Source organism: Cheilinus undulatus, linkage group 13 (assembly GCF_018320785.1).
Source record: "Cheilinus undulatus linkage group 13, ASM1832078v1, whole genome shotgun sequence".
NCBI lineage: Eukaryota > Metazoa > Chordata > Actinopteri > Labriformes > Labridae > Cheilinus > Cheilinus undulatus.
Genome location: NC_054877.1, coordinates 31780532 through 31803238, shown reverse-complemented (window position 1 = coordinate 31803238; position 22707 = coordinate 31780532). Strand labels below are relative to the sequence as shown.

Sequence of the window (22707 nt, the reverse complement as noted above, 5' to 3'; positions counted from 1 at the left end):
ACAAAATCTTTCTCCAAAACTCCTTACATTTTCAAGCAAATTTCCAAACTGTTTCTCCTAAAATTCCATTTAAAATTAAACACGATTTCCAAACAAATTCTCCCGAAATATCCCAACAGATTCCCTCAAATTTCCATGAAAATTCAGGAAATTGGTAAACACAGTGTGATTCACATGATTTGTTTGTTTAATAGAGTATTATTCAAAATCATTTATAATGAAAGGCACTGTGGGGTAAAACCCTTTATGTTTTGAGGACATTTACTAAATAAAATTATGATTATTTCTTTATTCTTCATCTGGAGTCTGTAAACAGTATCAGTGGTCAGTTTTAAATATGGGTGTGTGTTTGGTGAATGTGTATTTAAATTAACAGCAGGGGGAGGTAAAGATCATGTTAATCTGGATAACCAGCAAACCTAACTCTGCTACTGCTGTGTGTGAGTGTGTCAGTTGAACAGTTTCACTTTAATGCAGTGTCATGTAGGTGGCGTAACAGCCGTGTTTAATCAGAGAGCTGAAGAGAGATAGTACACATCTTATTTTTTTGAGGCTTTTTAACCAGGAAAAGCAAAATAAATTCTCTCCACACAATTAATTGTTTTTTCAAACAATACACAAGGTACAACTGAGCATTCCACAACTTAAATGCAGAGTATAAATTCTGCTGCCAGGGAAATCGCAATCAAAGAGATAACTAAAGATGAAGAGGAGAATGCTCAGCTCTGCCTTACACTCTTCTGGTGAACTCCTGGCTCCTGCCTTCTAGGTGAAAACCATTCATCTGCATGTAATATAGTGTCTGGCTTTGAAATCTGATGAACATATTTAAGGTGGTGTAAGCACTCAACTAAAAGTTCATCATCTTTAATTAATTTAGACATTTCAGCATAAAAAATCCACATAATGTACCTTTAAGTGCTCGGATCTGAAAATTGTTTGGTTAGTTTGAGTGAAGGGCAATGTTGCCTCAAACATATGTTCTAGAATAAGTATAGATAATGTGTATTAAATAACCAAACTGTTGATGAAATAGTTAAAATGAGCTATAATTTTAACTTCTAGAGTGGTAAAATACACCTACGTTATTATTTTATCAGTAACATTAATCCAAACATATAATAGAAGAATAGGGAATATTTCCTGCAGATAAAGAAATACACTGACTTAACAGTCATTTCAACAACTCAGGTTATTTATACTTATGCCCTCACATGAAGGAAGTTTACTTGAACAACTTTCACACTGCTATTTTTACTGTAGTTGAGAATCCTTCCACCACAGAGTTTAATTTAACAGAACTTCAGCAGCTGCCTATATTCAGAAAGCACTTTTACAGGAAATCCTCAGGTTTCAGCTCTTTTGTCGGCCAGTTCCATGATTTCAGAAAAAGGAACTTGGCTGTTGCGAGTATGAAGTGTTGAAGAGAAACTATATGACTTCACTCACGACACAGACCTTGACCCACAACGCAGGAGCTCTGTTTGGTAAGAGGACTCTTCCTACTGACCTTCACTGTGACAGCAAAGTCTTTGACTTGGCTGATATATTATTTTACAGCTTTTACTGGAATGCACTGTAACCTTTCATAACTTTTTATTGTCTTTGCCTCTTATTTTTTTTCATAGCACTTTAATTGAATTATGACTTATCGTATGAAGTTGGCCATAAACTTTATTTTTGTAGAGGACCTTTAAAAACAATGATAAATGTTCAATGCTTTTAATATCACGAACCATATTACACTTTAGTTTTAACAAAGCCATAAAGACAGCAAGTTAAATTCTGTCATTTTCTTGCAGATCATGCTTGCCAACAACTCTTGCGCTCATGGAAATGACACAGCTGCATGTTCCTCTCACGGCTCATCTGCAGGCCTGGCCTCAGGCCTGACAATCTTCTTCTTATTGCTCGTGATCGCCGCTTGTTTTATCCTGTACAAATACCATGGCAAGATCAGGAAAATGTTTCCATCCAGAGATAGAATAAACGTAATGAAGGAGGAATATACAGAGGCGCCACAAGCAGATCCACATCAGTATTCTTCTATGACCAGAGAACAGCCAACACCAGCAGCACAGACCCCCATCTATGAAAACCTGGGAACTAGAACTGGCTGGCCGAAAACAAAACAGAGCAGGTAAGCTTCATTTTTAGGATTTTTTTTTTTTTTAACTAAATGAAAGGGGATGTTAAAGCTAGGATGTCTTTAATGAAAGTGCAACACACAGAAAGTTTTCAGAACGGAAGCAGATGAAGAAACACTGGTTATGTCGTGAGTTTCCCCATTTTTCACAATCCTGCTGTATAAGATATGCAAACAGTTTGGGTGGCATCTGGGGAGGATCTTTTCTTCTGTTCTTCTGTGGGATTTAGAGTCAATTCATGAAATGTGCCAACTGATTAGTCACCGTGGACTTTTCTCCTCTAAGCAACAATAGAAGTCCACACAGTTTACTCAATTTTGTCTGGTGTCATGGTGGTTTTTCTTCAGAATTAAGTGTCTTCTGACAGGAGTATATCATGTTAACACATTTTTTTTCTCTGCAGGTCATCTGGAGAACATGAGGATGATTTGTACCTGCAGTGTGATGTACCAGATGATGTAATATACAGCAATGATCCGGCCTGTAACCTCTCCCTCCTCCCTGACTCCCAAGAGGAGGATGTGTATATAATGCCAGATGTATTATAGAACAAACCACTTTCCATATTATTACTTTAACTCTGCTGTTTTAAAGCCATGAATTTTAGCTTGTTATGAAAGAGCTGAAATTGATATGGAGGCCTATATTTGAGCTAGAAAAGCAAACAAGACCATCAGTGAGACAACTGACTATTTCTATTCAGTTACTTTTCACAGCTGAAACCACCACTGAGCTGTGGGTGTCAGACAAAGTTTTAAACTGCACGTATGCAGAGTTGGTCTTTGTTTCATTTACATAGCGTAAGGAGCTTTAAAAACACATTTTAACAAGGCAGCGATGCTGCCTTTAAGTGTATGCCGTGTCTGTATTGTATGGACAAAAATACATTATGTTTTATGATACTTTAAGTTGCTGCTTTACTTCTCATGTAAAGCTAGCATTTGTGTCAGAAAAAAATTGTTGTAATGACTCTTTAAACTCCTGGTAGTGTAAAATATTGCTGACATAATGATGCTCTGCTTTTGTTTTGTGTTGTTTCAAAAACTGTGTTGCCATGGCTTTGGCATCGTTCTTTTGTCTCTAGGTATGTCTGAAATAATTGCTGAGTCACTTTCATTTTTGGGTTTTACAGAGGAAATGAACAAGCTATTTATCAAGTGCCATGTGGTAAAGCCATGCATGTATTCTGCAGTCAGTATTTAACTTTGGTCCTCTGTTAGACTTAGAAATGTTTCAGCAGCATTAAAAGTTAAAATTTGATAGATTATTTTACTCTTTATCAGTTTTGTGGATATTATTTGTTGGATAGACTGCATCTAAATTTGCCATTTTAAATTGTATTTATGTGATTAATTAATGACTTTAATGCTGATCTGCCTCAAAGTCAACGGATTCACTTGCTCCCTCTGATTTCGTTTAGTCAACTCTGTTTGGACATTAAAGCTCATTTTTCTGTCTACACTATAATCACTGGGTAAAATTTTTGTATTGCCATTATCTGCCCCAGTTTTTAAAGGGGACATATTACGCAAAAATCACTTTTTCAGGCTTTTCTAACAAAAATATGTGCCCCTGGCCTGCCCACAATCCCCTCAAATATCAGAAAAAATCCATTCCCTTCCCCCCTCCATTTCTCCACCTTTCAGAAAGTGTGTGCTGAAACAAGCCGTTGTCAATAAAACCTATGTGAAAAAAAAGCCTATGTGAGGATGAAAAGACAACTGTAATTATTTACTCTGTGGATTTATACAAGATATTGACTGAAATGTCATGAAAGCGTGCTCTGAAAAGAACTGTAAAAAAAAAAGTCACACTTTTTTAACTTATATACCAGGAAGACATTTGAAAATGCAGAGATCAGTGCCACTCTTTGTGCTTTGTGGTTACCCAGCTTATTCAAAGTGATTGAGAGGATGTAAGAATGAGCAGATCTTAAAACCAGTCTGCTATGACAGGTTTTACCTGTGTCCTAAAATGACAGCAAAAGAGGTCCGATTACGCTTTTATATATGGCTTATTACAATCCATGCCAATGTACATTTCAAATGTGATTTTGTTTTCTGTCATTTTAGAAAAGTTTTCAAGGAAGGCTTTGTGAGAATGAATTCATGTTTTATCTAAACTGTAAAACCAACAGTTGAAGGCTGTTAAAAAAAGTTGTGTGACATAAAAATCCAAAACAGCTATTTCAGCTCTCTTGTTCTGAGTTATTAAACACATTTTAGTTCAAATTAAAAAGCACTTAGTCATTTTAATTATTTTTTTGTAATTGTACTCAGATTATTTGACAGTCATCAGCAGAGTTTTCCCAACAGTGCCTTTCAGCATTTGACTCTTTTGCACCATGAGTGAAGTTGCTGACTCAGTTAGGAAAGTCCTTCCAGTGTAGACCAGTTTAAACACAGCAAAAGTGATATACTGAACTCTGTGGAAGAGCACTTTCTGTTTCAGAGTGCACCTTATAGTTTTTCCCTGTAAAAAGAGAACTTGAGGACCAAAAGCTTCAAGTGACAAAAAGCACTTTAAGTTTATTGAACTGAAATTAACAAGTTCTCACTTAGGTTACCTTCTTGCCCTCTGTTAACTTGAGTTGAATGAACTTACTTTAAGCATGTAATCAGTTGCCTCTCAAGTTCTATTAACTCATTGGGGATTACAATTTAGATTATATATTCTAAGCTGAGTCATACTCAAAAAAAAGTATTTCCACTACTTAAATACTTTGATATAATCAGTTTCAACAAATATTTTGAGTATTTTCAATTTGCTTGGTTTTACAGTGCGAGGTTTCATTTGGAGGACCTTAAAAAACTAAATCTTAGTACTGCTGACACCTTTTGACATCTAATAATGAAGAACAAAGAAGTCATGACTGAAATTAAAGTGATGTGGAAACAAAACAGAAATGTGTTACTTGACAGCCACCAAACTGACTCAATCATTTATTTTCATGTGTAAAAAAATGCAGGTTCAAGTGACCTTTAACTATTGCTGTAGTGATTGGTGCAGCCACTTCTTGGTTACATGAAATAAAACATTTAAATTTCTCACTCAAAATCAGTCTCATTGTGGTAGATTTAATCAAATCTACCAGTTTTATGCAAGTCTTCCTGAAATTTTTCCACAATGAGAACATTTAAAATGCCTTAACACTGAAGGGCACTTTTGGCATTGCATTATGAGCTCATTTTCTACTGTTTAATTATTTTTAAATAATAAAAAAATCATTCACATCATCGTTTTATCATCTCTTAATTCCTGTTACATGTCTTAAATGAAACTAAATGATTCATTCTGTTCCTTTACTAGTCAGTCAAGGCCGTAGTGAATTTCAAGGTCAATAACGGGAGATAAAAGTGATCATATCTTTATAGCTGATTTGTCTGGCACACCCTGACCTTCATAATCTAAACTAGCTGATAGTATTCATTTGTATAAACGAGAATAAGGAAAAATATCATAACCACGTGTTTATTGTGAGTTAGCAACATTTTTTTTATACTTTCAGTCCTCCAATTTAGTTTTATTAATCATTTATTTGGGTCTTCAAATAACAAATGAAATGTTTAAGACAACAAACATGCAAAGCAGATTACTCATAAAACAATGCAGTACTTTAACCAATAAATGGCAAAACAACTGAATAAAAACACATAAGTAACACATACCTATAACACAACACAAATATAATTTCTGGGACATAAATAAGACTTTAAATAAATACGTTTTTAACTTTTAAATGTGTACTTGGTCCACAATAAAAACCAAAACATAATCATGTATTTTTGCCTTTAAAATAAAACATTTACATCAAGAACACAGCAGGATTTTTTTCATCTTGTAACATATATTTCAAGTAGCAAAGCTTTCTCAAAGGTCATTGTTGTTTTCCCCTTTAGGCACACTGACATTTACTAACAATCAGGTCATTAAAGGACGTCAGCTTCAACTTTCCCCCGCTGTCATAGTGCATGAGCACCATGGGCTCATAGGAGGTCGGCACACAGCAGGGCCGAGGCGTCCCTCCCTTAGTGATCTGGTGCAGCCTAGACTTCACCTGCGTGTGCATACTAGCCGGCTTGTAATTATGAGGGCATAAGCCGTCACAGAAATGCATGACGTACTCAGTCGGTGCCACCACCCAATCAGTCCAGCCGATGTCTTTGAAGGACACAGTGACCGACTTCCTGCAGCACCACCCTCGCTCATCGCACTCATCTTCTTTGGTGGAGCGAGGAAGCCTCCTCCTCTGGGCCTGTTTGAGGTCTAGTTCCAGAGAAATGGTTGGATTTATCCCAAGGGTGTCTTCCTCCGCAACTACCCCAACATCTATGACCAGCCTATGACCTCGATCAGTCCTCATCCACCTCTCTACTTCAGGCTTGATGTCCAGAATCACATCTTGAGTGTTTGACACGTTTACTAAGTCTGGAGAGTTTGTTGGTCTCTTCCGGTTGACTTTAACTTCAATCTCTGGTCTTGTCTCCGGCTGAACTGAGATGGGTTTGTCCAAAATCCGCCTAGAAATCTTCAGCTGAGCCCGCACCAGTGTCACCTCAGCCTGGATGTTGTGATTCCTGCGGAACACAGCTCTGTACCACTGCATGTGTTGTTGGTCTGTCTGCCTAGGAGCTTTGATTGTCTTCACTGAAAAAGACAGGAACAAAGAATGAATTAAAATCAGATTTGAAAAATCATACTGTGATTTGACAGTCAATTTCAAAACAGATTTGTATTTTTCCTTTTATATTTTCTGGTTATTGTCAGCTCTGGTTGATGTACTGTGGATACAGCTACTTAAAACAAGGACTGTGTCCAAAGAGGGTTCACTTATTCACAACCCTCTGCTCACTACCTAAACGATAATTATACTGAGCTAGCTCATTAAATGTGATGACATTGGTGCTATAGCTGCCTCTTAAGGGTTAAGCAACAACTGAATTAATTTCAATCAGAACTCTTCACAGGAGCTTTAATGATCACTAGATGTATACTTCTTTTTATTATTGGATACTTCCATTCTACTGGTAAAGTGTAATATTTTTCAATGATAGTATAGCTGGAGAAAAATATCAAGAACCTACTCCAGCTCAGATCAACACATTTTGCAAATTTGCTACTACAGAGACGGATCCCTCTCCGATAGAAGCCACCTCATCCTGTGAGCTGGACTCTTTGACTAAGAGGTGATATGCAGCATCTCAAGCTTGTAAAATTGAGAGTCACAATGAACGACTCCTCTGATAAATCTGAGAAAACACCCTTTTATGGACTATTGTTAAAGTCAACCTCACACTCAGTCCCCTACCAAGCTGAAAGAGATAAGTTACGTCTCTATGCATTTTAACTCCATAGTTTTATCACTGTTAGTGTAGCCCAGCACTTAAAGTATAGTTTAGATCACTTATTTAACTGTCATTGTGCCACTCTTTTAAAACAATGGGGGCCCAATGTGAAATAGTGAAGTCACAGATTTCACAGCTTTTTGTGAGTCGAGTGGCCTTACTTTATACTTCATATTGCCATTCACTTGTCATATCATGCTCACAGCTAAAATGCTGAGTTGGCAGAATTTTTTCCATTGAAATATTTCAGTTGGTTAAACAAACATAATTACACCAACTATTTAGACTAATCCACTAAAATTGTCATGATCCAGGTTTTGATTTATTATGTTCTGAGTTTTCCTATGGTTATCCTTTGTGTATTCTGTGATTTCTAGTTTGACTTTGTATTTGGTTTAGTTCTTAGATGTTACCAGTAGCCCTTGTGTTTCCTTTGTTCAGCCTTTAGTGTTTTATATAGTCTTTGTGTTTCTGTATTTTGGGCTTTTGTTATTTTCCATGTGTCTAGTTTTTTATTGTATTAAGTTATTCCCTGTGTTCCATGTTTAGGTTTTCCCCTGTGTTTCTTGTGTAGTACTCCATGTATTTCATGTCTAGTTTAATTCCCTGTTTCATGTTAAGTTTCCCTGTGCTTCTTGTTTTGTTTCATGTTTTAGTTTTACTCCCTGTGTTTGAGTTTCCCTCCTTGGTTCTTTGTATCCTCCTGTGTTTTCAGTGTTTCTGTAGTTTAGCTTCTTGTGTCCAGTTTTCAGTCCTTGTGTACTTCTTGTGTTAGGTTCCATGTTTCCTGTTTTATTTTGTAGTTGCCTTCCCTTGTGTGTGATTCCAGTTTTGCTTCCTGCCTGAGTTTCCCTCCACTTTGATTATCCTTCACCAGTTCCACCTGTGTCTGATTGTCCACACCTGTCTGCCATTGTTAATCACTCCCTGTGTATATAAGCTCTGTGTCTCCCTGTGTCTGTGTTGGTTCATTGCAAATGTCTTCCCCATGCTTGTTACTCCTCGTGTTAATCTCAGTGTTTTCTCCTCGTGCTCCCTGTGGATTTTGCTTTTGTTGGACTTTGTTTTAGGTAAGTTTTGTTAATGGCTTTTCCTCGTGATCCTCAGTTGCTTTTTCCTGGACTTTAGTTTGTTTAATTAAATCTTTCTGTTTAATCTGCATTTGGGTCCTCCCTTTTGAGTTTTTCCCCGTAACCCGTGACAAAAATATTGGCTTAATTTAAATGTTAGTATTGTTTGGATGCCCTGTGTCCTTTGAAAATAAAAAAACATTTGCACAGCTGCCCAATGTTAATTTCATTGGCTGAATTATAGCTAAAAATGTCTGGCGACTACCTTTTTCCCATTAAGAAGATGAGATCAAGACTAGCTTAAAATAGATCTTTGATAAGTTCAGTTTTTATTAAGGCGACTAAAATGTTAATGCTGGTCTGTTGGACATGTTATGATGTTTCCCCAGTGTGTGTGTTTAATCTGTCGGGATACAAGAAGAGACGAAGGGACAGAGAATTAATGGTATGTCAGTACTGATAGGGTATTCATACAGGTGATCTATATTTATACTGATTTTACAGTAGGGTCCATTGAATTAGTAGAAAAAAGTGCTTTGACTAAGAGTAAATACTAAAAGTTTTATGAATGTAGACTAAAACTTCGAAGAGTGAAAATTACTAAAATATAACAAACTAAATGTGCTCTTTCTAGGCCCAAAGACTGACAGTGTCAGTGTGTCTTAAATTATATTCTTCTGTTAGTGTACCGTAAAAATGCAGAAGAGAGCACTGAATGATATGAATCAATTAATATCTATCAAATAATATCTACCTCTCTTTCAACAGCAAGAATTAAACAGACATTTGACGGTTATAACCAAAATCTGACATGTATTTTCACTCAGTATAAATTCATATAACTTGTATTTTATGTCAATATTATTTGCTCACAGAAAATGAACTTATTTTGCCTTAAATGCCCTTTTCTTAAATGAAATCTTCAGCTGTCGCTAATAACACATTAGTTAGCTAGCAGATGCTAATGTTAGCTTGCGCACTAGCTTGCTAACAGTACAATATCCAAAATGGCTTCCATTTAGGATGTAAAGTGCCCTTTGTTCCACTGTCAGTTCCTGGATGGTCTGAGTGTATCAGAAGTATGCTGTATTTGAGTATACTTCTCAGTGTGAACCACTATGAACAGTTTTGTACTCAAAATGTTTAGTGCAGAAGTAACTGATTAGGGACACACTGTAAGACTAAAACTAGCTTTAAATGGCTTTTTCTTAGATTTTAGATTAAAACCAAGCGGCAACCTCCAGTCCTGAAAAATGAAGCCAATGCGGAAGTGCAAAAAATTGCAATTTGTCCGCTTGAGGCTGGCTACAAGAACACCAGCAGTCCCATCTGGACACCTGTTAAAAGGCTGGCTTTTACACTAGAAATAATCTTGTTCACAGCCTGGTTCCAAAAACCAAACGTGGCTTATTAGTTTATGTCTTCAGCAGACGGCTGATGTCACACAGGGTTTGTCCAATTCTTTTTACAGTCTATGAACTAAAACATTCTTTAGTTTTAGTCATACTTGAGTATTTACACTATTTTAGCCTAAAATTGTTTTACAGAAACTAAATAAATCACTCACTCACAACAATGTGCTTAGTTTATACAGGGCTCAATATGGGATTTATCAGGAAGCTTACTAGCAATACACAGCTCATGATGGCATAGTGCTGGGTTCATTTATCATTTGCACAGCACTGCAAAATATGATTTTGACTTGACTGTGCTAAAATAGGAATTCCATTATTGAAGACTATGTGGGGAGTAGTGCACGATCTCTGACACAACTATGGGTGCAACATCATAAACAAGGTGTGCCTGTCACACTCATGATTCCTCAAAACTTTTTGGAATGTGCATGCCATGTATACAGGACTGTTTACTGTCTAAGGATTTTTATTTCTAACCATTAAAAATATTTATAGATAAATTCCAGAGAGTCATAGATCTTTACGGGGAGCACAAAGTGTACTGACACAAGTTATTTATAGATCACAATAGCTTTTGTCTAGAGCTGCTGATGTAAACTTACACTGCAAGATTTTTTTAACTACTTATGAAACATTCTTTCCTACACCTACACAAACTTTCCTTTTTGAAACAGATATTTGAATGTTTCAGTGTCTACATCTGAGTGTCTCACCTATAGCTGGAAAGAGCACAATTGACATGGTTTCCCTCATTGTGTTGCTTGAATTTCCTCTCATCTCTCTCAGTGTCTCTCTGTAAAGCCGGTACATCCTTCTTAGCTCTTTTTCAGAGGCTTTGTGTGCGGGCCTGGGCTCCCTCTCCATCCCCAATGAGCTGAGGATCCCAGTCTTCACTGCCTCCAGGATCAGGACCCTCTGACCATCTCTTCCGTCCACATGAGGTGCTCCTCCACCGGCTTCCTGAGGCTGGTTCTCCCCTGAGCTGAAGAGGAAGATGAGGCTCAGCACTGTGCAGGAGATGAGTCTGTTGAGCGTGTGTGATCCGAACATAATGAAGCTGCCAGGTAAGTCTGCTTTGAATGTTATGAATGAAATTCTTCACATGGTTTTATTCATAGAGCCTCTGGGTTGCCACACCCCTGGTAAGTCAGGTGAGCCTCTGATGGGCTCAGGTAAGGTCATATGTCATCATATGGTAATATTTAGTTGCATCGTGTTACGTACCATGTGATCTATGAAATTACAAAACATTTTCCAGTTTAGTGGCACACAATAGAAGGTGAAAGCAGAGTAGGGATTTCTGTGTGCTACAATTTCTACGTCACCAGGAATTTCCAGCACTTTGGTCAGTATTACTTATTAAAAGATTGACTATGTGTGTTCCATTAACCATTTGTAAAAGTTCAAATAATGGGGAATTACACCAGCTTTTTTAAGGTCACTGATAAATGTGGGAAACTTTCAATCTTTGAAAGAATTCTTTCTTTACTTTGAACGTCTGCCAAGTGTGCTCATGAGTCAGGATCTGACACAGACCAGAAAAGTGAGAAGTTAAAATGGTACTCACAATTAAAAAGAATGAAGTTTAGATTCTTCCTAAGCTTGGAAAACTTACAAAAAAACCTGACTCAACTCTTTTTCCTTCTCTTTTATGCTGCAAACCCACTCTATAACCTTAATGACATCCAAAAATATACCCAAACTCACATTTTCCTTCCTCCTTCTCTCTCGCAGTTCTTTTCACTTATCTTCTGGAAGACTTATTCATTTGCAGACAAGTTTGCTGAAACTGGCGGCAATCCAGTCTTACGATACAGCTTTGAACAGGGTGGAGAGAGTTAATTATCAGTCTGTCACTCCCTATAGCAGCCGAAAAAGGAAAATGTCTCAAGGTCAGAGGAAGAGATGAATGTTAGAAAAGTATACCTCAATAGTTTGGAAAGATGTGAAAAGTGTAGACAGTAAGGTGGTCCCCTTTGTTTTAAATCATGGTTTAAATAGACGGAACATGTATCAAAACTTGGTTTCTGTTGTCCTCTTATCGTAAATCTTTCAATTATTCCAGTAGACAAAAGAGTGCATATTACATGAAAGTCTCCACTTCTTTCACTAAGCAGGGTCATCGCCCTGCATGATTACAAAGCAGTTTCCCCGCCCTAATACGTGTCTGTGTCTTTGACCTCATTCTCCATCAAGGGCATTCCAGACCCAAAGCGATTACTGGCTGATAAAGAGTTCTCTTTATGAAAAGTGTTCATAAAAGGGCATTTATGGCTTTTTTGCTAAATCATGTGCTTGTAAACACACTGTAGTATTCCTTCCTAGTAACCACATAGTAAAACTGATGAGTCATAGGAGAGTTATGAAGATAAATTGCTACCATTTACTTGATGTTATCATGGAATCATAAAACGTTTTGAGAAAGAGCAACAAAGGATCATAAAATTAACTCATAATAATAAACTTAGCACAAAAAGTAAGGAAATTTGTGTTTGGTAGATTATTTCTTTGTTGTAACAATGCTTCGTTGCAATAATTCTTATACCGTTGGAAAACCTGTTTATTACCCTTTTAAATGGAGCCACGTTAGTAAGGAACATGCGTTTGTGGGATGAGCAGCAGAGCAGAGAGAATATGTGGGTTGTACCCTTGGAAAATTTGCCAGATCTTCACTGCCAATGCCAAACAGCTTATTTTGCTGTTGCTATTGACTCTTGTTTTAAACTTCTGGTACCCCCAGGTGCTGCCAATCAGGTGCCTGATTGGCACCTGATTGGCAGCACCTGGGTGCATGGGCCCTGCTACAGTGCTCAGTAGGTGTCTGCTCCAAGAATCGGCATGTCATGTTTGATTGATCTGGATAGGGCCCGTGCAATAGGGCAACCTCAAGCTGGTGTTCCCTAAAACCAAGTTGCTGCATTGTTTAGTGTGAGCCCTAGTACCATCTCCAAACTGAAGGCCAAGTTCCATATAATGGGGGATGTCAGAGACAGGCTGCGAAGTGGGCGTCCTAAGAAGACGACACCCCAAGAAGACCGTTTCCTCACCCTGTCAGCACTTATGTACCCTAGGCTGTATTCTACAGATTTGCAGTCAAGGTTTGCAGGACGATATGGCTGACGGCTCCCTGCCCAGACAATCCGGAACAGACTGCACGCAGCCAATCTCCGGTCTCATAGGGCTGCCAAGAGGCCTGCCATGACTGCCCTTCACGTCAGGCCCGTTTGTGCTGGTGTCGACAACACGTGCACTGGAACCTGAACATGTGGAGGAACGTTATGTTCAGCGATGAGTCCAGATTCTGCCAGTTGGATCATAGGGTCAAAGTGTGAAGAAGACGCAGAGAAGGCTATGTTGATTCCTGCACCGATAGAGTAACATCTTTTGGTGGAGGCAGTGTGATGGTGTCGTGCGGCATCTCCCTCACTGGAAAAATGAGGCTTGTCATCATTGGAGGCAATCTCAATGCAGAAAGATATCGAGATGAGATTCTGCAACCAGTGGCAATCCCATATCTCCGCAGTCTGGGACTGAACTCTATCCTTCAAAAGACAACGCTCACCCCCACAGAGCAGGGTTTATCAGAGACTACCTCCAGATTTTAGGAGTGGAGAGGATGGGATGGTCTGTCAGCAATCCTGACCTCAACCCCACTGAACACTTTAGGGATCAGCTTGGGCGTGCTGTTCGTGCCAGAGTGACTAATAAAACCACGTTGGCTGACTTGCGACAAATGCTGGTTGAAGAATGAGATGACATCCCACAGCGATGTGTGACCATACTGGTGACCAGCATGAGGAGTAGATGCCAGGCTGTTGTGGCTGTGTATGGTTCCTTCACACGCTACTGAGGTTCCTGTTTGTTAAATGAATAAATTGTTAAATTGTCAATATGTCTTGTTTCTTCACACTCCAATCATCCAATCCATCAAACACCAAACAAGGGTCAATGGCAGAATAAGCTGTTTGGCATTGGCAGAGAAGATATGACAAATTTTTCATGGGCGCAACCCACATACTCAGCTCTGCTGCTCATCCCAAAAATGCATGTTCCTTACAAATGTGTTTCCATTTAAAAGGGTAATAAACAGGCTTTCCAATGGTCTGAGCTTTTTGCCAAGAAGTATTACTATGACAAAAAAATTTCCTTACTTTTTGTGCTAAGTTAATTATAAAATCCCAAGACAAAGAGTGGGTTTACCTCAGAGGTTAGATTAGCCAGACCTTTATCATTTACTGCACACTCCTACTCTAAATATTTTACACATCTCTTCTGCTGTCCCTGCAACAAAGGACAAAAATTAACCAGAAAATGATCATTAAGTGACACTGAGTGTGACAATTCATGTACAAAAAAAACAGAAAGGAAGAGTTAAAAGATAAATGTGAGGGTTTGTAGGATGAATCACTGAAGAGGAAATAGTTAAAATAACATTTCTGTTGCACAACATTTTGTCTTTCTGTACTGACCTTTCTTCTAATTTTGGCTTAATGTTGAGACTTCCTCTTCCAAGCTATTTTTTTGAAAAATGAAACTGCTTGACAGGAAACTTCCCTGTTGAACACAAGTAATATTTTAAAGTTAAAAGTCTAAGAAAACAAAATAAATTTAAAAAAGAGTATTTTTTTGGTTCTCCTAAAGAAGATAAACAGGGGGACACTTTTGAATCCAAATCAAAGCTTAAAAAAACACATTTTTTAAAGAAAGAAAAACCCACAATGGACACTGAAAAAAACTTTAAACTGACAAAAGTAATAATCAATGAAAATTTACTGAAAATTAACTAATGAAAATCAAACATTGCTTTTGAATTGTGGTTTAACATTATCATTATAAAAACAAACTAATGAAACTGGCATGGACAAAATTGATAATTTGACCATAGGGACATCTTAAACTAAGGTGTGCTCTACAATTAGCATCACATGTGTCTTCAAACTTGTAATCAGTCAGTCTGCCTCTTTAAAAGGTGAAAAAGTAGTCACTGTGCTGTTTGGTATCATGGTGTGTACCACTCCGAACATAGACCACAGAGAGCTACGGAGACAGTTATCCCAGGAGATTAGAAAGAACATTATAGACAAGTATGTTAAAGGCTATCAGACCATCTTCAAGCAGCTTGATGGTCCTGTGACCACAGTTGCAAAAATTGCACAGAAGTTTAAGGTCCACAGGACTGTAGCCAACCTCCCTGGAAGTGGCCACAAGAGGAAAATTGATAACAAATTGAAGAGACGGATAATATGAATGGTAACCAAAGAGTTCAGAATAACTTTCAGAGAGATTAGAAGTGAACTCCAAGAGCAGTCAGAACCAAGGTTGTTATAGTTAACTAAAATGAACTAAATAACTAAAACTAAAATTCAAAAATCCTTTTAGTTAACTGAAACTATAAAAACTTATCTTTGCCAAAAAACTAAAACTAACTGAAACTGTATAGTGGGCTTACAAAACAAACTCAAATAAGATAAAAATGGAGAAAAAATATCCTTAAAAAACTAAAACTAATACTATAACTAATAAAAACTAAACTTAAACAAAGCATTTTTGCAAAAATAAAAACTAAACTAAACTAACAAAACAGCAGTCAAAACAATTTAAAGCTAAACTGAACACAGAAAGTGAACACACAATAAATATAGAAACTAATGAAAAATCCAAAGCTATTATAACCTTGGTCAGAGCACACCATCTGTCGCTGTTTGAGCCAAAGTGGGCTTAATGGAAGACAACTGAGGAAGACTCCACTGCTAAAAGCAAGTCATAAAAAAGCCAAACTGAATTTGCCAAAAAGTATAATGACAAACCGCAAAGCTAATGGGAGAATGTCCTTTGGACAGATGAGACAAAACTGGAGCTTTTTGGCAAGTCACATTAGCTCCATGCTCACAGACGCAAAAATGAAGTACCAAAGAAAAGCAGACTGTACCTACTGTGAAATATGGAGGAGGCGAGGTTATATTCTGGGGCTGCTTTGCTGCAGCTGGCACAGAGTGTCTTGAATATGTGCAGGGTACAATGAAATCTCAAGACTATCAAGTCTTTCTGGAGTAAAATGTGCTGTCCAGTGTCAGAAAGTATGGTCTTAGTCGCAGGTCATGAGCCTTCCAACAGGATAATGACCAGAAACACAGAGCTAAAAACACACGAGAATGGCTAAGAACAAAACACTGGACTATTCTCAAGTGGCCTTTTATGAGCCCTGATCTAAATCCTATCGAATATCTGTGGAAGGAGATGAAACATGCAGTCTGGAGAAGGCACCAATTAAACCTGAGACAGCTGGAGCAGTTTGCTCACAAGGAGTGGGCTAAAATACCTGTCTACAGGTGCAGAAGTCTCTTTGAGAGTTACTGAAATGGCTTGATTGCAGTGATTAGCTTAAAAGGTTGGGCAAAAAAATGTTAAGTTAAGGGTACCATCAATTTTGTCCAGGCCAGTTTCATTATTTTTTTTAAATGATTCTGTTGAACAACAATTCAAAAGCAATGTCGGATTTTTATTTGTTTATTTTCAGTAAATTTTTCATTTGTTGTTACTTTTGTCGGTTTTAGGGTATTTCAGTGACCCTTATGGGTTTGTCTTTCTTAATGGAATGGTACCAACAATTTTGTCCATGTGTGTTTTCTTCCAGGTTATAAAGGGTCACAACCACAACTTAACCTGCCACAACGACACAAAGTATCCCCAAATTTGCAAGAAGAAGAGGAAGAGAAGAGAGGAAGTTACTGTCCTTGAATCAAATAGTGCCATAGATGTAGCTCCTTTGACAACAGGGAAGTTTTCTAAGCAGTGACTCACTGAGGTGATGAAACAATCACGTGCTGCACAAGGTGAGCCCACTTTTCAAGCTCAAAGTGTGTTAAAGGTGTAAAGTGACTCACTGTTGTTTGAGCTGTCATGTAAGACTCTCACTCTTTTCTTGTCTTCATCTCCTTTGTCCTCAAAGAGTGTGATGGAGAGACAGAGAGGGGAAAAAACACAGGCTCAACTTGTTTTGTCATCATGACAAAAACTAGTTTCTCTGTAAGATTTCATCATTTTCGCTGGTGAAACAGAGATGCAAGCTGTATGGCTCAAAATCAAGGGGTGGGACCCCTACAGGAGGCACAAAATTGTGACTATTTTTAAAAGTGCACTGCCATGTCACTCTGTTTTATTCAGGCCTTTAAGAATTACATGAATAACAACACTGAAAGTTTAATGATGGGCTTTTTGGTAAAATTTTATCTTAAAGTTTTGTGTCTTAAGGGGTGAAAACTACTTTGAGAGAAGTAAGCCAAGTTTTAAACATTTTAAATTTATGTAGGAATTTAGTTTGGTGCACTTTGGCACCCTCTGAAGGTCTCTAGGTGCAATTGCAATGTTGTAAAATCCAAATCACAACTCCTAAATGTGCAGTTTTTGACAAACACTCAGATGTGTGAGACCAAAGACTTGCTTCAACTGACAATTACTGTTTTAAGCAAAAATGACTCCGCTACATTGAAGATCAACAAGAAAGGAGAAAACTTTTTGATGTACGATAGAATTATTTCTTTATTTGTATGCAAAATAACTGCAGTTACTTTCTGCACCTAGTAGAGCTGCTAGACAACAATGACAGCACTGATACTAATAGAGACTAATTTAACAAACTAACATAAAAAATATCTGCAGGGATCTGTTGTCAGATTGTTGATTACTAACTAACTTCTTGCTCCGTCAATCTAACTGGCTTGTTTTTAGTCTAATGAGTTGGACTAACACTGAATAGACCAACACTGTCAACTTCCTCCAACACTTAAGGCTATTTAACTCAAAATGGAGTTAAAATTACCTTTTGGGAGTTAAATTCAGCTCTGTTGTTTAACACTATGATATCAACCCTCCAGTTTTTGCTGTTTAGATGAAAAAAAATTCTCACCGAAGCTTTAAGACATTATGGAAGATATTTTTGTCCATGGTTTACCCAAAATTTGGTTAATGCTACATTGCTTGACATTTTGGTCAACTTAATGAATAATGTCCTGATAAATAAACATGAACAGATGGAGAAATGTGTGAAATTAACATGACACTCCACATCAATCATTCAGTTTTTAATTTGCTCATCGAGTCAAAGACCTTTTCACCAAATTCACATTTGGAGTGGCTGGTTACCAACCTAAAACCCAGAATTCACTTAATGGAGGAGCAGATAACCTGAGGTTCACCAAAGTTTAACATCACAGGTTGACCAGCACTTGAAATGAGAATGAAAAGTTAAATTGGCTATTAGCTTCATGGTGCCATCTTGTGGCCTTAATGCTACATTGCAGTCTTTAACTAACAGATTTTCATTTGTTTTGAAGTTAGGAGCCCGAAAATGACAATGAACTTTATATGGACTTCTGGTGAAAAATGTGCAAGTAGTAATTTAAAAAATCATATTTACAGAACTTGATAAGAAGTTAAAAATATGCACATGTTTAACATTTTGTTAGTAGAAAGATTATTTTCCACTGAGAGTTAGGCTGTAAAATCATGTACTCCAGCAGTGAAAAGGCAACTTAATAAAGCCTGATGTGTTCAACTGATTGTTCTGGTTTGTTTGGTTTTTTTTTCATGTTTTGAAGTGTTTAAGCAGTGATTTAAACCAAATAACTAAGAAATAATGACCGACTTATGTCATGTGTAGAACTAACCTTGATTTTTTTCTCCATCAGAGTAAGTGCATTGTTTTGAAAAAAAAACACAGTTGAGTTTCTATTTTAAACTATTATTTAACTCTATTTTAGAAATGTAAAAATCCTAAATACTGATTGTATGAGGAAACTGTGCAATCCTTTGCTTCAAGTGCTACAAAGCTTAAACTACAGTTTAAACTACAGAACATGAATGATTGATTAAAGATGGCAGATAAATAAGGTTTGATCATTAACAATAATGAGAATGAGCTATTTGAAGATGAACTATATGGAGCACTTGATGAGAACCACAAAACAGTGCAGAATTTTTAATACTCTGACCCCAATCTTTATAAAGATATATATTCATGATCAACTTTATATGCTACACGGATCTTCCATTAAAAAATATCTCCATATGTGTTCATGTACAGAAAAAAGAGTAAGTCACACAAAAACAGCTAGAAACTCCACCATCTTTTTTCTCTGTCACCTGAGTTGAACTCCTTTCTTTCCACTTCCTCCTAATAGCCGATCATAACTGAAGTCTTTGCTTGTTTACTGATTTAAAAAGATGTAGGGTAGGTCAATTATTAAATACGTGCTGTACTGCAACGATAAACTCACTGTAGATCAGAGAATCCTGGAGGACAATTTTGTTTAGTCTGCAAGAGAATTCTATCTTGGGAGAAGGTTTATTTTCTTGCAAGACAATGACCTGAAGCATACAGTGAAAACTACAACAAGGTAAATGTTCTGGAGTGGCCGAGTCAAAGCCCAGAACTCGGTTCAATAGAGAATTTGGGATTGGACTTCAGAAATTTGCTAAGTTTGACATTAAAGAGGTTTTTTTGCAGTTTTTTGGGGTCAAAACCAAATTATATTGACCATGATTGATTTATAAAATCAATAAAAGGTTAAACAATCTATGGGGGGTGAATACATTTTATTGGCACTGTACATAAACATTCTTTTCCACTCATATTCCACATGACATATTCAGTTAAAACATAAAGCTAGAGATACATTTTGTAGTTGGTGATCACCTGAAAACCTACTGCAAATAGATCTCTTTATTTAAGTCCTTTCCCTTTAAGATGTTTGAAATAAACAAGTGAACAATGGAGGATTCACATCGCTCTGCCTAACATAGACAGACATGTGACATCAAAGGACAAGAGACGTACCATTGTTGTAAATTGGAAACACACACGTATTGGTACCACTCACTGGGTGTCAGACACAGATCAATCACTGTTTTCAGTGCAACTTCAAAGCACAATTTTCCCATATCCTCTCTGGTTACACACATGATGTATGTGTGTTATTTTGCATGATGTGTGTGCAGAAGAAGAACTGGTGCACAAATAAACACTTCATGTACTAAAACATCTGGAAACAGCGGGTTGAAGAAGTCAGTTGAGAGTTTATTGTTGCAGTGTCACTTATGTTTGCAGTTTCTTATGTTTGTTTTTGTTTATGTGTTGACACCAACCTGCTCATGGGACTGGGGATGGAAATTAGCCACCAGGCTATAATCCCATGTATTTACATGCAAATGTCCATTAATGCATACTGTCTAGTTTAAAAAAAAAAAAATCTCGAATCTCTATCTCAGTTAAAGGTGATTGAACATTAATAGTTGTTCACTAATGAGAACCTGAATTTCTATATCGCTGCTGTTTTATTTTTTTGTTTTATTTGTTTGTTTTATATTTGTAGAATGTTTACAGTGTATTCTGGTTCATTTTTGTATTTCATTGTTTTTGTTTTTAATCGGCGTTGTACACATTTTATCTATAATAATCCTAAATTCAAATATATTATCCATGTATATATATATAGTATAATCCATCCTGCCCTCTTTCTTTTGTCTTTCTAAGTCCCCAACTTTTTCTTCCCTCCTTCCTACTTTCATCACTTGTCTTCTTTACTTCCTATCTACCTTCCTTACTTTTTCCTTCCTTGAGTACATTCTTCCTTCCCATTTTCATCATACCTTCCTTTCTTCTTTTTCTTGGTTGTTACTTCCAGCCTTCACTACTTTTTATTTCCTTCAGTCCTTGCTTCCTTTCCCCATCCCTTCTTTCCTTCCTTCCCTCAGTCCTTTCTTTCTTTCCTTTCTTTCATCATTCCTTCCTTCCTTCCTTCCTTTCTTTCCTCCTTCTTCTTACCTTTCTTCCTTCCTTCCCTCAATCCTTTCTTTTCCTCTTCCTTCCTTCCTTCTCTCAGTCCTTTCTTTCCATCTTTCTTTCATCATTCTTTCCTTCCTTTCTTTCCTCCTTCTTATCTTCCTTCCTTTCCTCTGTCCTTTTCTTTGTCATTCCTTCCTTCCCCATCTTCCCTTCCTCACTTTCTTCTTCTTCTTTCTTTTCTTCCTTCCTTCCTTTAGTCCTCCCTTTCTTCTTTCCTTTCTTTCTGTCCTCAGTGCTTCCTTCCCTCCCTTTGTCCTTCCTTTCTTCCCTCAGTGCTTCCTTCTCTTGTCCTTCCTTCCTTTCCTCCTCCATCTTACCTTTCTTTCCTCCCTTCCTTCCTTCCTTCATTTCTTCTTTCTTTTCCTCCTTCCTTCCTTTAGTCCTCCCTTTCTTATTTCCTTTCTTTCTTTCTTTCTTTCTTTCTTTCTTTCTTTCTTTCTTTCTTTCTTCAGTGCTTCCTTCTCTCCTTTTTTCCTTCCTTTCTTTCCTCAGTGCTTCCTTCTCTTGACCTTTCTTCCTTGTCTTTCCTTACTTTCCTCCTCCATCTTACCTTTCTTTACTCCCTTTCTTCCTTTTATCCTTCCTTTATCTTACCTTCCTTCTTTCCTTTTTTTGTCATTCCTACCTTTCTTCAGTCCTCCCTTCCTTCCTTCTTTCTTTCCCCCAGTCCTTTCTTTCTCCCTTCCTTCTTTCCTTTCTTCCTTCCTCACTCCTTTCTTTCTTTCTTGATCTAAAATCTTTTCTTTCGCCTTTTAAGACAGTATTTATCTTGATTTCACAGCACACCCCAGAATTTTATAGAGAGGCTTTTAGCCAAACTTATTTTTCCCCCTTGATTACAAAAAAGTAAATATCCACCTCAGACACCTCCCTCCTCCTCTGCTCCAGATCAGGTGATCAGCGGGGCTGAAGCGTTACCTTTTCGGGGCCGGTCGTGCAGCTCGCCCCGGGGAGGAGGAGGAGGAGGTGGTGGTGTAGCAGTGGGAGCATTAGCAGCAGCAGCTGAGAGGAGGAGGACTGTGAGAGTCTCACGGGGAGAGGAGTGAGCGCAGTATGGGCTGACTGACTGGAGATCGGTGTCTTTTGGATCTCTTTTGTCTCCAACGATGGACGAGCCGAACATCCTGAGACGCCGCGGGCTACAGGTAAGCGGAGTCTGCCATGACGGCCGCAGGATGTGGTTGTTTCTAGGCAAACAACAGTTAATACGGATTATTAGCTGCTGGCAACGTGGCGAGGGTGAAGAATTGCTCATGGAACAGCTTTGGGTGTTGCAGTCGATATGTCTTATTTCAAATACCGATTGTTACTTCCCCTTTAAAGCCTAATTATGAAGCCTATTGAGGACTATTATTATTCATCAGTTCAAACGGGCATCACTTAGTAAATTTAGTCCACATACTGTGATGATTACATGAAGGTCTGTTCAGAGGATCTCGTGTTTATTTTGGGGCTGTCCATTGGTGCTCTGGTAGACCTGGTTGCCTAGGTGATAGCAGCATGAAACCCAGGGGATGATTGGCAGAAACATCCCTTTAATCTCCTCCCTGATGCCATGTGTATTATCCAGAAATGTCCACAAGAAGAACAATGAAGTGTTTTTCTGACCCCCACTGTTGTTCATTCATGTGTATTTTCTGCATAAATGAAGGAGTAGGAGGTGTATTGTTTCTTCTGTAAATGAGGTGATAAGATTCAGTCCTGACTGGGTTTTCCCATTCAGTTTTTGTCATTAGTTTCTGTTTTAGCCAACATGCAGCTACAATTCTGATGTATGGAGACTCAAACCTGTTATGTACATGAGGTTTGTGATGAAACAATGCAGGTTTGTTTGCCCCTTTAATCTTTAATGGTGCTTAAAAGACAGAGATTAGGAGTCAGCTAAAG

General features: G+C 37.7%; 2 protein-coding genes and 1 long non-coding RNA gene across 3 annotated transcripts in view; 2 read left to right on the top strand and 1 right to left on the bottom strand.

The window, feature by feature from the left end:
* Window positions 1-1326: 1326 nt before the first annotated feature.
* On the top strand, window positions 1327-4268 carry LOC121520543. Its single transcript, XR_005992780.1, has 3 exons — window positions 1327-1487; window positions 1803-2140; window positions 2551-4268. It is a non-coding gene; the product is annotated as an uncharacterized LOC121520543 (long non-coding RNA).
* Window positions 4269-5639: 1371 nt separating this feature from the next.
* LOC121520542 (protein DVR-1) lies at window positions 5640-11027 on the bottom strand. Its single transcript, XM_041804044.1, has 2 exons — window positions 10691-11027; window positions 5640-6794 (listed from the first exon to the last, which is right to left on the bottom strand). The coding sequence occupies exons 1-2, from the start codon at window positions 11025-11027 to the stop codon at window positions 6043-6045; spliced, it is 1089 nt and encodes a 362-aa protein (XP_041659978.1). The 3' UTR covers window positions 5640-6042.
* Window positions 10913-22707, top strand: part of mast3a (microtubule associated serine/threonine kinase 3a) — a 52312-nt gene continuing 40517 nt past the window's right edge. The window contains exons 1-3 of the mRNA XM_041804043.1: window positions 10913-11041; window positions 16612-16810; window positions 21709-21965. Coding sequence (XP_041659977.1) covers window positions 21927-21965 — 39 coding nt within the window. The 5' untranslated portion in view covers window positions 10913-11041; window positions 16612-16810; window positions 21709-21926. The remainder of the gene's footprint in view (window positions 11042-16611; window positions 16811-21708; window positions 21966-22707) is intronic.